This window comes from Oncorhynchus mykiss, chromosome 9 (assembly GCF_013265735.2).
Source record: "Oncorhynchus mykiss isolate Arlee chromosome 9, USDA_OmykA_1.1, whole genome shotgun sequence".
Classification (NCBI taxonomy): domain Eukaryota; kingdom Metazoa; phylum Chordata; class Actinopteri; order Salmoniformes; family Salmonidae; genus Oncorhynchus; species Oncorhynchus mykiss.
The window spans coordinates 52,061,444-52,077,810 of record NC_048573.1 but is presented as its reverse complement, the minus strand read 5'-3'; the positions used below and the strand labels follow the sequence as shown (position 1 = coordinate 52,077,810).

At 42.5% G+C, this 16,367-nt stretch overlaps 1 protein-coding gene across 5 annotated transcripts in view; it reads left to right on the top strand.

Annotated features, from left to right (window-relative positions):
• Window positions 1-16,367, top strand: part of pik3cd (phosphatidylinositol-4,5-bisphosphate 3-kinase, catalytic subunit delta) — a 55,781-nt gene that overhangs the window by 30,038 nt on the left and 9,376 nt on the right. For 3 of the 5 annotated variants that reach the window (XM_021616138.2, XM_021616135.2, XM_021616139.2), the window contains 5 exons: window positions 970-1,148; window positions 1,416-1,525; window positions 5,239-5,317; window positions 8,411-8,578; window positions 12,679-12,805. In XM_021616138.2, coding sequence (XP_021471813.1) covers window positions 970-1,148; window positions 1,416-1,525; window positions 5,239-5,317; window positions 8,411-8,578; window positions 12,679-12,805 — 663 coding nt within the window. The remainder of the gene's footprint in view (window positions 1-969; window positions 1,149-1,415; window positions 1,526-5,238; window positions 5,318-8,410; window positions 8,579-12,678; window positions 12,806-16,367) is intronic. The other 2 variants (XM_021616137.2, XR_005053282.1) reach the window with 2 other exon arrangements.

Below are 16,367 nucleotides of genomic sequence, written 5' to 3'. Positions count from 1 at the left end.
TGAATGGTCTCAGGATGCTTTACTGTTGGCATGAGACAGGACTGATGGTAGCGCTCACCATGTCTTCTCCGGACAAGCTGTTTCCCGGCTGCCCCAAACAATCGGAAAGGGGACTCATCAGAGAAAATGACTTTACCCCAGTCCTCAGCAGTCCAATCACTGTACCTTTTGCAGAATATCAGTATGTCCCTGATGTTTTTCCTGGAGAGAAGTGGCTTCTTTGCTGCCCTTCTTGACACCAGGCCATCCTCCAAAAGTCTTCGCTTCACTGTGCGTGCAGATGCACTCACACCTGCCTGCTGCCATTCCTAAGCAAGCTCTGTACTGGTGGTGCCCCGATCCCGCAGCTGAATCAACTTTAGGATGCGGTCCTGGCGCTTGCTGGACTTTCTTGTGCGCCCTGAAGCCTTCTTCAAAGCAATTGAACCGCTCTCCTTGACGTTCTTGATGATCCAATAAATGGTTGATTTAGGTGCAATCTTACTGGCAGCAATATCCTTGCCTGTGAAGCTCTTTTTGTGCAAAGCAATGATGACGGCACATGTTTCCTTGCAGGTAGCCATGTTTGACAGAGGAAGAACAATGATTCCAAGCAACACCTCCTTTTGAAGCTTCCAGTCTGTTATTCAAACTCAATCAGCATGACAGAGTGATCTCCAGCCTTGTCCTCGTCAACTCTCACACCTGTTTTAACGAGAGAATCACTGACATGATGTCATCTGGTCCTTTTGTGGGCTGAAATGCAGTGGAATTTTTTTGGAGATTCAGTTAATTTGCATGGCAAAGAGGGACTTGGTAATTAATTGCAATTCATCTGATCACTCTGGAGTATATGTAAATTGCCATCATACAAACTGAGGCAGCAGACATTGTGAAAATTAATATTTGTGTCATTCTCAAAACTTTTTGCCACGACTGTACTATCCCAAAACGTTATCAATATTCCCTCCTCCTTGTCTCTCGGTGCAGAACGAGGCTCTGAACAAGATGAAGGCTCTGAATGACTTTGTGAAGTCGGGCTGGCAGAAGACGTCGCGCCAGCAGATGACAGACGACATGAAGCTGTGTATCAAACAGGAGGCCTACATGGAGGCCCTCTCATATCTGCTGTCCCCGCTCAATCCCAGCATCATGCTCTCAGAGATTTGGTGGGTACCTGACACACACAGATGAAGGCACGCACTCACAGACGCACACAAAGTTGCAGACAGACAGACACCCAGGAATGCACACACACACGGAAGCATCATGCACCCCCATGTTTTAAGGGCACTGATAGCCACATTCAGCATCTTCTAATTAATGATGTGTTAAAAATAACTATGTTGTGTATTTTTTTCCCTACAAATGGGTAAAATTATATTATATAGGGAGAAGTATTCTCCCAGTGTCAACAAATTTGCTTGATGTTGCAGTGCGGACAGATGCAAGTTCATGGACTCCAAGATGAAGCCCCTGTGGCTCATGTACAAGAACAAATGGGTGCAGGGGGACACTGTGGGCATAATCTTCAAGAACGGAGATGGTGAGAAATCCAAATAACACAGGGGATTCCACATGATACATCATTTTTTTAGGTTATATTTTGTATTTGCATTTTTTGGGGGGCACTGTAATGGTGACCGGTGGTGTTGGTTCTGTATGTCGCCTTAACTATTGTTATATTATATGTATTGTATGTGTATGACTGTCCTCTTCGTGGGAGTGTGTTAGTCAACCGATTATTGGAGGACCAAAGAAGCCGATACCGATTAATCGGCCGATTTAAAAAATATATATATATATTTGTAATAATGACAATTACAACAATACTGAATGAACACTTATTTTAACTTAATGTAATACATCAATAAAATCAATTTAGCCTCAAGTAAAAAATGAAACATGTTCAATTTGGTTTAAATAATGCAAAAACAAAGTGTTGGAGAAGAAAGTAAAAGTGCAAAATGTGCTTTGTAAGAAAGCTAACGTTTCAGTTCCTTGCTCAGAACATGAGAATATATGAAATCTGGTGGTTCCTTTTAACATGAGTCTTCAATATTCCCAGGTAAGAAGTGTTAGGTTGTAGTTATTATAGGAATTATAGGACTATTTCCCTCTATACCATTTGTATTTCATTATTAGATGTTCTTATAGGCACATTAGTATTGCCAGTGTAACAGTATAGCTTCCGTCCCTCTCCTCGCTCCTCCCTGGGCTTGAACCAGCAACACAACGACAACAGCCACCCTCGAAGCAGCGTTAGCCATGCAGAGCAAGGGGAACAACTACTAGAAGGCTCAGAGCGAGTGACGTTTGAAACGCTATTAGCGCACGCTAACTAGCTAGCCATTTCACTTCGGTTACACCAGCCTCATCTCGGGAGTTGATAGGCTTGAAGTCATAAACAGCGCAATGCTTGACGCACAACAAAGAGCTGCTGGTAAAACGCACGAAAGTGCTGTTTGAATTAATGTTTACGCGCCTGCTTCTGCCTACCACCGCTTAGTCAGATACTTAGATACTTGTATGCTTTTATGCTCAGTCAGATTATATGCAACGCAGGACATGCTAGATATTATCTAGTAATATCATCAACCATGTGTAGTTAACTAGTGATTTATGATTGATTGTTTTTTATAAGATAAGTTTAATGCTAGCTAGCAACTTACCTTGGCTTACTGCATTCGCATAACAGGCAGTCTCCTTGTGGAGTGCAATGAGAGAGAGGCAGGTCGTTATTGTGTTGGACTAGTTCTGTAAGGTTGCAAGATTGGATCCTCGAGCTGACAAGGTGAAAATCTGTCGTTCTGCCCCTGAATGAGGCAGTTAACCCACCGTTCCTAGGCTGTCATTGAAAATAAGAATGTGTTCTTAACTGATTTGCCTAGTGAAATAAAGGTATAAATATTTTTTTTTGTCAAATCGGAGCCCAAAAATACTGATTTCTGATTGTTATGAAAACTTGAAATCGGCCCTAATTAATCGGCCATTCCGATTAACCTTTCTGATCTCCCCATCCCGGATCCGGGATCGTGAATACAGACTCAAGCTCATTACCATAACGCAACGTTAACTATTCATGAAAATCGCAAATGAAATGAAATAAATATGCTAGCTCTCAAGCTTAGCCTTTTGTTAACAACACTGTCATCTCAGATTTTCAAAATATGCTTCTCAACCATTGCAAAACAAGCATTTGTGTAACAGTATTGATGGCTAACGTAGCATTTAGCATTAGCATTCAGCTGGCAACATTTACACAAAAAAACAGAAAAGCATTCAAATAAAATCATTTACCTTTGAAGAACTTCAGATGTTTTCAATGAGGAGACTCTCAGATAGCAAATGTTCAGTTTTTCCTGAAAGATTATTTGTTTAGGACAAATCGCTCCGTTTTCTGCGTCACGTTTAGCTATGAAAAAACCCCTGTATCCAGGATTGTGTAAATCTATCAGCAAGCTCATTAGCATAACACAACGTTAACTATTTATGAAAATCGCAAATGAAATGAAATAAATATGCCATCTCTCAAGCTTAGCCTTTTGTAAACAACACTGTCATCTCAGATTTTCAAAATATGCTTCTCAACCATAGGAAAACAATAATTTGTGTAAAAGTAGCTAGCTAGCGTTAGCATTTCGCGTTAGCATTTCGCGTTAGCATTAGCGTTAGCATCCAGCACGCAACATTAACAAAAACATAAAAGCCTTCAAATAAAATAATTTACCTTTGAAGAACTTCTGATGTTTTCAATGAGGATACTCTCAGTTAGATAGCAGATGCTCAGTTTTTCCAAAAAGATTCCTTGTGTATTAGAAATAGCTCCTTTTATACATCACATTTGGCTACCAAAAAAAATCCGAAAATTCAGTCCTCAAAACGCGAACTTTTTTCCAAATTAACTCCATAATATCGACTGAAAACATGGCAAACGTTGTTTAGAATCAATCATCAAGGTGTTTTTCACATATCTCTTCATTGATACATCGTTCTTGGACACATGCTTTCTCCCCTGAATCAAATGGTAAAGTAGAAGCAGCTGGCAATTGCGCACCGAATTCGACGCAGGACACCAGGCGGACACTTGGAAAATGTAGTCTCTTATGGTCAATCTTCCAATGATATGCCTACAAATACGTCACAATGCTGCTAAGACCTTGGGCGAACGACAGAAAGTGTAGGCTCATTCGTTGCGCAATCACAGCCATATAAGGAGAGAATGGAAAACAGAGCTTCAGAAATTCTGCTAATTCCTGGGTGATGCATCATCTTGGTTTCGCCTGTAGAATGAGTTCTGGGGCACTTACAGACAAAATCTTTGCAGATTCTGAAACTTCAGAGTGTTTTCTTTCCAAAACTGTCAAGAATATGCATAGTCGAGCATCTTTTCGTGACAAAATATCGCGCTTAAAACGGGAACGTTTTTTATCCAAAAATGAAATAGCGCCCCTAGAGCTCTAACAGGTTAATCGGTCAACCTCTAATCTGAAGTGCATCCTTGGTGGTATCCATGGAGATGCAGGATGCAAGCAGTATCCAGATTGAGAGAACCAGGGGCATCGGGACTAATGTCGAGGCTGGAGAAGAACCAGTACTGGCTTCATGGGCAATACCATTGAACTGGAGAGCTAAAGAGACTCACCCTGGACCCTCCAGATTATCTCAAAGTTCCGTCAATGTAGTTAGCTAGGTTAATTAGCTGCCTATCTGCTAGCCAATGTCTGTAGCCTAGGCTACGCACAACCCGCTGCTCCATAAAGTATATCAGATATCTTCCTCAGCTAAGATCAGAGACACCAGTCAGCCAACACCATGGAGAGTAGCACTATTTTTTAAGTTTGCTTTTTTATGTTGTGCTATCGTCGTCCAGTCAGCCTAGTAGCTAGGTCTACTGTGTGTTATTTGAAAAGATGCAACAAATAAACACTTGTTCATAGATTAATCATTTGCGGTGTAATCCCCCACTCCATGGCCCATCGATTTGTGTGTATTGAGTTATGTCGCATTTATATTGGTCCAATGCGGGAATATTAGATACTGTCACTTGTAATTTAAAGTTATGAACTATTTCTCTTCAGACCGACCATTAATCATGCTAATTTTGCACGAATGCCATTGGGAGCATTAATCATACTGGCCTAAATTGCAAGTCTGGCCACCTGGAGAAAATTCTATGGAGTCTGCATCTGGGATATTCATCCCATTTCGGGTGGATATAAATGTACCTTTAGCCTGACATAACCTCTATCCTTTCAGATCTCCGACAAGACATGTTGACCCTCCAAATGATCCAGCTGATGGAAATCCTTTGGAAGAAAGAGGGACTAGATCTAAGGTATGTGTTAGCAGCAGGGGTTGGAACCAAAATAATTTTCCAATCGTTTCGTTCTGAACAGAACCATTATTTGTTTTGTTCCATTTCACTGTTTCGACCTGCAAAATAAAGTTCTAAACTGGTTCGAACCAAAAATAAATACTGTTCTTTATCGTTCCTTTCTGTTCCTTTTTAAACCTCTAAAATCCTTTTATATATATATATATATATATATATATATATATATACACTGCTCAAAAAAATAAAGGGAACACTAAAATAACACATCCTAGATCTGAATGAATAAAATATTCTTATTAAATACTTTTTTCTTTACATAGTTGAATATGATGACAACAAAATCACACAAAAATGATCAATGGAAATCAAATTTATCAACCCATGGAGGTCTGTATTTGGAGTCACACTCAAAATTAAAGTGGAAAACCACACTACAGGCTGATCCAACTTTGATGTAATGTCCTTAAAACAAGTCAAAATGAGGCTCAGTAGTGTGTGTGGCCTCCACGTGCCTGTATGACCTCCCTACTACGCCTGGGCCTGCTCCTGATGAGGTGGCGGATGGTCTCCTGAGGGATCTCCTCCCAGACCTGGACTAAAGCATCCTCCAACTCCTGGACAGTCTGTGGTGCAATGTGGCGTTGGTGGATGGAGCGAGACATGATGTCCCAGATGTGCTCAATTGGATTCAGGTCTGGGGAACGGGCAGGCCAGTCCATAGCATCAATGCTTTCCTCTTGCAGGAACTGCTGACACACTCCAGCCACATGAGGTTGTCATTGTCTTGCATTAGGAGGAACCCAGGGCCAACCGCACCAGCATATGGTCTCACAAGGGGTCTGAGGATCTCATCTCGGTACCTAATGGCCCCCCAAAGAAATGCCACCCCACACCATGACTGACCCACCGCCAAACCGGTCATGCTGGAGGATGTTGCAGGCAGCAGAACGTTCTCCACGGCGTCTCCAGACTCTGTCACGTCTGCCACGTGCTCAGTGTGAACCTGCTTTCATCTGTGAAGAGCACAGGGCACCAGTGGCGAATTTGCCAATCTTGGTGTTCTCTGGCAAATGCCAAACGTCCTGCACGGTGTTGGGCTGTAAGCACAACCCCCACCTGTGGATGTCGGGCCCTCATACCACCCTCATGGAGTCTGTTTCTGACCGTTTGAGCAGACACATGCACATTTGTGGCCTGCTGGAGGTCATTTTGCAGGGCTCTGGCAGTGCTCCTCCTGCATCCTCCTTGCACAAAGGCGGAGGTAGCGGTCCTGCTGCTGGGTTGTTGCCCTCCTACGGCCTCCTCCACGTCTCCTGATGTACTGGCCTGTCTCCTGGTAGCGCCTCCATGCTCTGGACACCACGCTGACAGACACAGCAAACCTTCTTGCCACAGCTCGCATTGATGTTCCATCCTGGATGAGCTGCACTACCTAAGCCACTTGTGTGGGTTGTAGACTCTGTTTCATGCTACCACTAGAGTGAAAGCACCGCCAGCATTCAAAAGTGACCAAAACATCAGCCAGGAAGCATAGGAACTGAGAAGTGGTCTGTGGTCCCCACCTGCAGAACTACTCCTTTATTGGGGGTGTCTTGCTAATTGCCTATAATTTCCACCTGTTGTCTATTCCACTTGCACAACAGCATGTGAAATTGATTGTCAATCAGTGTTGATTCTGTAACAGTATAACTTTAGACCGTCCCCTCGCCCATACCCGGGCGCGAACCAGACCTCTGCACATCAACAACAGTCACCCACGAAGCATCGTTATCCATCGCTCCACAAAAGCCGCGCACCTTGCAGAGCAAGGGGAACCACTTCTTCAAGGTCTCAGAGCAAGTGACGTCACCGATTGAAACGCTATTTAGCGCGCACCACCGCTAACTAAGCTAGCCGTTTCAAATCCGTTACACTTCCTAAGCGGACAGTTTGATTTCACAGAAGTGGGATTGACTTGGAGTTACATTGTGTTGTTTAAGTGTTCCCCTTATTTTTTTGAGCAGTGTATTATTATTATTATTTTAACATTTAGCTCAACATTAAATTACTTTGTGGATAGAAAAGCTTGCTATGGAGAGGGAAAGCTATAGCTCAGTGAATTATTTACATTTGTGATGGAAAGACAAGCGAGAGTGAGTGGAGGAGGCGGCTTGGCTTGAAGCACTGGGCATCTTGTGATAACATGCATTATCTAAATTAGGCACACAGAATTATACCTACAGAGGAGTGGCTTCTATGCAGGAACTTTTAATGACTTCAGAGTTGGCACCAGAATTAAAAACACATCTTACCTTTTTGTAGTTAATAAAGCCAATGTGAAATGTGATAATTATAGTATCCCGAACTAGCATTGAAAAAGTTAATCCATTCTTCTCTAATAAAAAATCTCTCCCTATTTTCTGAATCATGCTTATAATGTAAGTAGACTACAGCTTTGCTTCGGAAGGTGACGGGCAGGTAGCCTACACACATTCACTGGCAAAGATTTTCAGCTGGCAGACAGACACTGGAAAAAGTTTCTGATTGACAGAGGGGAGGGCTTTGCATTGGTGCTTTATTGTGTTTGTTGTGGGACTGGAAAAAAATCCTGTAATGTAAAATAACATTATTAACCGGTTCCCATGCTTTTAAAATAACGGTTCTGTTCCAGAACAGTATAGACCACTTTCGTTCATGGTTCTGATTCTGTTCCTTGAAAAACTGGATTATTTTTCTGTTTTTGGTTCTGTTTCATGAACTGGTATCAACCCCTGCTTAGCAGTGGACCTAGTTGTGGGTTCAGAGGTGGGTTCAGTGAACCACACTTACAGGATGAGTAACCTTGCTTGAGACCCATTGAATACCTGCATTAGCCCCATAAGCTAATACCTAGGGTTTTGCTTGTGGCGCGCAGGAATCCTGGATTTGAATTCAGTAGGTGACATTGCAGTCAAACGGTCCTACAGACATACTGGGAACAGGTTAGGGGAAAATTTATATGATGGTTTTGTAACAATGTACTTAGGGCATACAGTTATACGTTATTAATTGTTATGAGCATATAATAGGCCTTATAATGTTTTATGAATTAACTTTTTCTACTGTCTCTGTAAGGATGATCCCCTACGGCTGCCTCTCCACCGGGAACAAGACAGGCCTCATTGAGGTGGTGAAAAACTCAGACACCATCGCCAACATCCAGCGCAACAACAGCAACAGTGCCGCGACTGCTGCCTTCAACAAAGACGCCCTGCTCAACTGGCTTAAATCCAAGAACCCAGAGTAAGTGTGACAGAGACACTGGTCTAGCAGTCATGTCTACGGTGACAGCATGGGTTTGTATGGAGCCTACTGCCCTTTGACACAACCTCTCTCTATCTTTTCCCACTGTCATCCACTGTCTCTATCTGTTCAATATACACTGAGTATACAAAACATTAAGAACACCTGCTCTCTCATGACAGACTGACCAGGTGAATCCAGAGGAAAGCTATGATCCCTTATTGATGTCACTTGTTACATCCACTTTAATCAGTGTAAATTAAGGGTAGGAGACAGGTTAAAGAAGGATTTTTAAGCCTTACTACAATTGAGACATGAATTGTGTACCATTCAGAGGGTGAATGGGCAAGACAAAGGATTTAAGTGCCTTTGAACGGGGTATGGTAGTAGGTGCCAGGCGCACCGGTTTGTGTCAAAAACTGCAAAGCTGCTGGGTTTTTCACACTCAACAGTTTCCCGTGTGTATCAAGAATTTGCCACCACCCAAAAGGGTATCTAGCCAACTTGACACAACTGTGGGAAGCTTGGAGGCAACATGGGCCAGCATCCCTGTAGAACGCTTTTGACACCTTTTAGTATCCATGCCCTGATGAATTGAGGCTGTTCTGAGGACAAAATATATACACTAAGTATACAAACCATTAGGAACACCTGCTATTTCCATTATATAGACTGACCAGGTGAAAGTGAAGCTTTTAGGGGGGGATTAGGAAGGTCTTCCTAATGTTTGGTATACTTAGTGTAATCTGAAAATATCTTCAACTACACTACCGGTCAAAAGTTTTAGAACACCTTTATTTTTAATATTTTCTACATTGTAGAATAATAGTGAAGACATCAAAACTATGAAATAACACATATGGAATCATGTACTAACCAAAAAAGTGTTAATCTATTTTATATTTGAAATTATTCAAATAGCCACCCTTTGCCTCGATGACAGCTTTGCACACTCTTGGCATTATCTCAACCAGCTTCATGAGGCAGTCACCTGGAATGCATTTCAAATAACAGGTGTGCCTTCTTAAAAGTTAATTTGTGGAATGTCTTTCCTTCTTAATGTGTTTGAGCCAATCAGTTGTGTTGTGACAAGTTAGGGGGGGTATGCAGAAGATAGCCCTATTTGGTAAAAGACCAAGTCCATATTATGGCAAGAACAGCTCAAATAAGCAAAGAGAAACGACAGTCCATCATTTTTTAAGACATGAAGGTCAGTCAATATGGAACATTTCAAGAACTTTGAAAGTTTCTTCATGTGCAGTTGCAAAAACTGTGATGAAACTGGCTCTCATGAGGACCGCCACAGGAATGGAAGACCCAGAGTTACCTATGTTGCATGTGGGATAAGTTAATTAGACTTAACAGCCTCAGAAATTGCATCCCAAATAAATGCTTCACAGAATTCAAGTAACAGACACATAACAACATCAACTGTTCAGAGGAGACTGTGTGAATCAGGCCTTCATGGTCCAATTGCTGCAAAGAAACCACTACTAAAGGACACCAATAGACTTGCTTGGACCAAGAAACACGAGCAGTGGAAATTTTTCCTATGGTCTGGAGTCCAAATTGGAGATTTTTTGTTCCTACCGCCGTGTCTTTGTGAGACGCGGTGTGGGTGAACGGATGATCTCCGCATGTGTATTTCCCACCGTAAAGCATGGAGGAGGTGTTATGGTGTGGGGGTGCTTTGCTGGTGACGCTGTCTGTGATTTATTTACAACTCAAGGCACACTTAACAAGCATGGCTACCACAGCATTCTGCAACGATACGCCATCCAATCTGGTTTGGGTTTAGTGGGACTATCATTGACCCAACACACCTCCAGGCTGTGTAAGGGCTATTTAACCAAGAAGGATAGTGATGGAGTGCTGCATCAGATGACCTGGCCTCCACAACCTCTGACCTCAACCAAATTGAGATGGTTTGGGATGACTTGGAACGCAGAGTGAAGGAAAAGCAGCCAACAAGTGCTCAGCCTATGTGGGAACTCCTTCAAGACTGTTGGAAAAGCATTCCAGGTGAAGCTGGTTAAGAGAATGCCAAGAGTGTGCAAAGCTGTCATCAAGGCAATGGGTGGCTATTTGAAGAATCTCAAATATAAAATAGATTTAGATTTGTTTAACACTTTTTTGGTTCCATATGTGTTATTTCATAGTTTCATTATTCTACATTGTAGAAAATAGTAAAAAATAAAGAAAACCCCTTGAATGATTAGGTGTTCTAAAACTTTTGACCGGTAGTGTATATCTTCGAAGAAACGAATTACAGATAGGGTAGCTCTCAAACATGCTAAACTGGACCTATGATTTGACCTTAGAGGTGAATTGCACCAGCTCTGAGCTTATTAGCTGTTTAAACCTCTAAATCCAAGACAATCATACTGGCTAGTTGTGACAGCGTTTTTGCAGTTGCCTTTGATGCTGACTGGCGGGACCTCAATCCTAATCTCTCATAGACAGGCACACGTAACATAGGATGGTATCGTAGCGTCTGTCAACAGGCTGTGGGAGGCGACGACTAACAAGGAACTTTTTTCCCAGTGCGCAGATGTTTGTCACTTATCATTTAGACAAATCACGATTTCGCAGGTGAATTCAGGTGTATTCATCTTTTGAATTTCGGAAGGCAAGGGGACATTTGGCCAATTCTTTGGCTCACAGTTTCCATTTAGTGGGGTGGAGTCTCATTAGTATCTTTTCTCATACATTTCCCCCAAGAAGCTAATTGAGCATCTGATGCAATTACGCAAAAAAAATTACATTTCTGGCTTTGCAAGATTAATCTGGAGGCAAAAGAAACGCACACCTGTTTAGGCGAGGTGCTGGCTAGTGGAGTAGAACACCTGTTTAAGCGAGGTGCTGGCTAGTGGAGTAGAACACCTGTTTAAGCGAGGTGCTGGCTAGTGGAGTAGAACACCTGTTTAAGCGAGGTGCTGGCTAGTGGAGTAGAACACCTGTTTAGGCGAGGTGCTGGCTAGTGGAGTAGAACACCTGTTTAAGCGAGGTGCTGGCTAGTGGAGTAGAACACCTGTTTAGGTGAGGTGCTGGCTAGTGGAGTAGAACACCTGTTTAGGTGAGGTGCTGGCTAGCGGAGTAGAACACCTGTTTAAGCGAGGTGCTGGCTAGTGGAGTAGAACACCTGTTTAGGCGAGGTGCTGGCTAGTGGAGTAGAACACCTGTTTAGGCGAGGTGCTGGCTAGCGGAGTAGAACACCTGTTTAGGCGAGGTGCTGGCTAGCGGAGTAGAACACCTTTTTAGGCGAGGTGCTGGCTAGCGGAGTAGAACACCTGTTTAGGCGAGGTGCTGGCTAGCGGAGTAGAACACCTGTTTAGGTGAGGTGCTGGCTAGCGGAGTAGAACACCTGTTTAGGCGAGGTGCTGGCTAGTGGAGTAGAACACCTGTTTAGGCGAGGTGCTGGCTAGCGGAGTAGAACACCTGTTTAGGTGAGGTGCTGGCTAGCGGAGTAGAACACCTGTTTAGGCGAGGTGCTGGCTAGTGGAGTAGAACACCTGTTTAGGCGAGGTGCTGGCTAGCGGAGTAGAACACTTGGAAAAAGAAAAGGAGAGACACACACTCTATTATTGCTCAGATGCAATAATTGAATAACCTAATAACCAATGTTTCGAACAGACAAGCTAAACCTTTAAATAATGTATTAACTATTGGCGTTATATAAGTAATGTTGGGTGGGTGCAGTACAAGGGCTGTCAAAACAGCTCCACATCACACAGAAGCTGCAAAGTGTTAAAGCCTCTTGGTTAGAATGGAATGGGGAATAGCTGTAATAGTTTAACATAGTGAACCCAATAGATGTCTAGACAGGACCGTGTAACATGGCTGTCAATCATCTGTCACCCTCCGAATCTTCTCTGCAAATATATAATACGAGCTGTGACAAAAACCTGCCTCATGCCTCAACTATATTGAGAGAGAGAGGGTCAAGTGTGTGCGTGCGTACCCCACTGTGTCCACTTGACTTGGGAATGTGAGAGAAAGGTAAAGAGATATAACATTCAATGGAGGAAGGGATAAAAGAAAGTGCGGAGAAAGCAAACTGATCCCATGTGGTCTCTCCTCTCTCTCATCTATTTTGTCAGCAGGGATAAACTTGACCAGGCCATTGAGGAGTTCACACTATCATGTGCTGGTTACTGTGTAGCCACTTACGTGTTGGGTATCGGAGATCGCCACAACGACAATATCATGATCAAGGAGACTGGGCAGGTGAGATGCACAGGATTTATTTTTATGTGTAGAAACTTGATAATTTGTATAAGTCTGATTAGAGTGGGCATTCCTGGTAGGAATAGAACTCATTGTTTATACCTAAGAAACAAAAATGTTTAGCATTTTTATCTTACACAATTAATCATTCATAAAGTAAACTGATTAACACTTATTCTTAGACAGACAATGGAAATGCCAGTAAGTCAAAATAATCACACTTGACCTCTCAAAAACTATGATACTGACTCTACTACATGTGATAGGTGGATGGATCGATAGATGACAAAAGTATGTGGACACTTGCTCGTCAAACATCTCATTCCAATATCATGGGCATTAATATGGAGTTGGTCCACCCTTTGCTGCTATAACAGCCTCTACCTCTTCTTGAAAGGCTTTCCACTACATGTTGGAACATTGCTGCGAGGACTTGCTTCCATTCATCCACGAGCATTAGTGAGGTTGGGCACTAATGTTGGCCGATTAGGCCTGGCTCGCAGTCGGACTTCCAATTCGTCCCAAAGGTGTTCGATGGGGTTGAGGTCCGGGGCTCTGTGCAGGCCAGTCAAGTTGTTAAACACTGATCTTGAAAAAACATTTCTGTATGGACCTCGCTTTGTGTACAGGTGCATTGTCATGCTGAAACATGAAAGGTCCATCCCCAAACTGATGCCACAAAGTTGGAAGCACAGAGTCGTCTATAAAAGGCTGTAGCATTAAGATTTCTCTTCACATGAACTAAGGGGCCTAGCCCGAACCATGAAAAATAATCCCAGACCATTATTCCACCAAACTTTACAGTTGGCACTATGCATTGGGGCAGGGAGCATTCTCCTGGCATCCTCTAAACCCAGATTCATCCGTCGGACTGCCAGATGGTGACGCGCGTGATTCATCACTCCAGAGAACCTGTTTCAACTGCTCCAAAGTCCAATGGCGGCGAGCTTTACACCACTCCAGCCGATGCTTGGCATTGCGGGTGGTGATCTTAGGGTTGTGTGCGGCTGCTTGGCCATGGAGACCCATTTCATGAAGCTCCCGACGAACAGTTATTGTGCTGACATTGCTTCCAGAGAAAGTTTGGAACTCTGTAGTGTGTGTTGCAAACGAAGACAGACAAATTTTACGTGCTAAGTGCTTCAGCACTCCGCGGTCCCTTTCTGTGAGCTTGTGTAGCCTACCACTTTGCGGCTGAGCCTTTGTTGTTCCTATATGTTTATACTTCACAATAACAGCATTTACAGTTGACCAGGGCAGCCCTAGCAGGGCAGACATTTGAAGAACAGACTCGTTGGAAAGGTGGCATCCTATGACGGTGCCATGTTGAAAGTCACTGAGCTCTTCAGTAAGGCCATTCTACTGCCAATGTTTGTCTATGGAGATTGCATGGCTGTGTGCTTGATCTTATACACCTGTCTGCAATGGGTGTGGCTGAAATAGCCAGATCCACTCATTTGAAGGGGTGTCCACATACTTTTGGATGGATAGATGCATATGCGTAGTAGTTAGTTCTACCACAAAGTGACACGTCTTACTACACACAGCAATGCTAATTGTCTTGAAAACACAACCCTAGGCAACAGCAGTGACAATGGTTTGGGATCAATGACAGACTTTCTTAGTAACTTCAAAAAGGGAATCAATCACAAGGCAGACATGCCAGAATGTCGTCATCTAAAACCAGTGGTGGAAAAAGTACTAAAATGTCATACTTGAGTAAAAGTAAAGATACCTTAACAGAAAATGACTCAAGTGAAAGTTACCCAGTAAAATACTACTTGAGTAAAAATCCCAAAGTATCTGGTTTTAAATGTACTCAAGTACAGTGGTAGAAAAGGTACTCAATTGTCATACTTGCGTAAAGTACAAAGTAAAAGTAAATGCTATACATCAAATTCCTTATATTAAGCAAACCAGACGGCACGATTATCTTATTTTTTTTAAATGGACAGACAGGCACACTCCAACACAAAGTGTTATATTGATAGAGCCACTAATACTGTCCTGGTTGAGCATTATAAATGTAAATAAGTACTTTTAGGTGTCAGGGAAAATGTATGGAGTAAAAGGTACATTATTCTCTTAAGGAATAGAGTGGAGTAAAAGTAAAAGATATCTAAAATATAAATAGTAAAGTACAGATACCCCCAAAAACGACTGAAGTAGTACTTTCAAGCATTTTTACTTACAGTTGAAGTCGGAAGTTTACATACACCTTAGCCAAATACATTTAAACTCAGTTTTTCACCATTTCTGACATTTAATCCTAGTAAAAATTCCCTGTTTTAGATCAGTTATGATCACCACTTTATTTTAAGAATGTGAAATGTCAGTATAATAGTAAAGAGAATGATTTATTTCAGCTTTTATTTCTGTCATCAGATTCCCAGTAGTCAGAAATTTAAATACACTCAATTAGTATTTGGTAGCATTACCTTTAAATTGTTTAACTTGGGTCAGATGTTTCGCGTAGCCTTCCACAACCTTCCCACAATAAGTTGGGTGAATTTTGGCCCATTCCTCCTGACAGAGCTGGTGTAACTGAGTCAGGTTTGTAGGCCTCCTTGCTTGCACACACTTTTTCAGTTCTGGCCCACAAATTTTCTATAGGCTTGAGGTCAGTGCTTTGTGATGGCCACTCCAATACCTTGACTTCGTTGTCCTTAAGCCATTTTGCCACAACTTTGGAAGTATGCTTGGGGTCATTGTCCATTTGGAAGACCCATTTGCGATCAAGCTTTAACTTCCTGACTGATGTCTTGAGATGTTGCTTCAATATATCCACATAATTTTCCTACCTCATGATGCCATCTATTTTGTGAAGTGCACCAGTCCCTCCTGCAGCAAAGCACCCCCACAACATGATGCTGCAACCGTGCTTGTGTTCTTCGGCTTACAAGCCTCCCCCTTTTTCCTCCAAACATAACGATGGTCATTATGGCCAAGCAGTTATATTTTTGTTTCATCAGACCAGAGGACATTTCTCCCAAAAAGTATGATCTTTGTCCCCATGTGCAGTTGCAAATCGTAGTCTGGCTTTTTTATGGCGGTTTTGGAGCAGTGACTTCTTCCTTGCTGAGCGGCCTTTCAGGTTATGTCGATATAGGACTTGTTTTACTGTGGATACTGTGTATTTTACTGTTTCCTCCAGCATCTTCACAAGGTCCTTTGCTATTGTTCTGGGATTGAGTTGCACTTTTCACACCAAAGTATGTTCATCTGTAGGAGACAGAATGCGTCTTCTTCCTGAGTGGTATGACGGCTGCGTGGGTCCATGGTGTTTATACTTCCGGACTATTGTTTGTACAGATGAACGTGGTACCTTCAGGCATTTGGAAATTGCTCCCAAGGATGAACCAGACTTGTGGAGGTCTACAATTTTTTTTATCTAAGGTCTTGGCTGATTTCTTTTGATTTTCCCATGATGTCAAGCAAAGAGGCACTGAGTTTGAATGTAGTAGGCCTTGAAATTCATCCACAGGTACACCTCCAATTGACTCAAATTATGTCAATTAGCCTATCAGAAGCTTCTAAAGACATGACATACTTTTCTGGAATT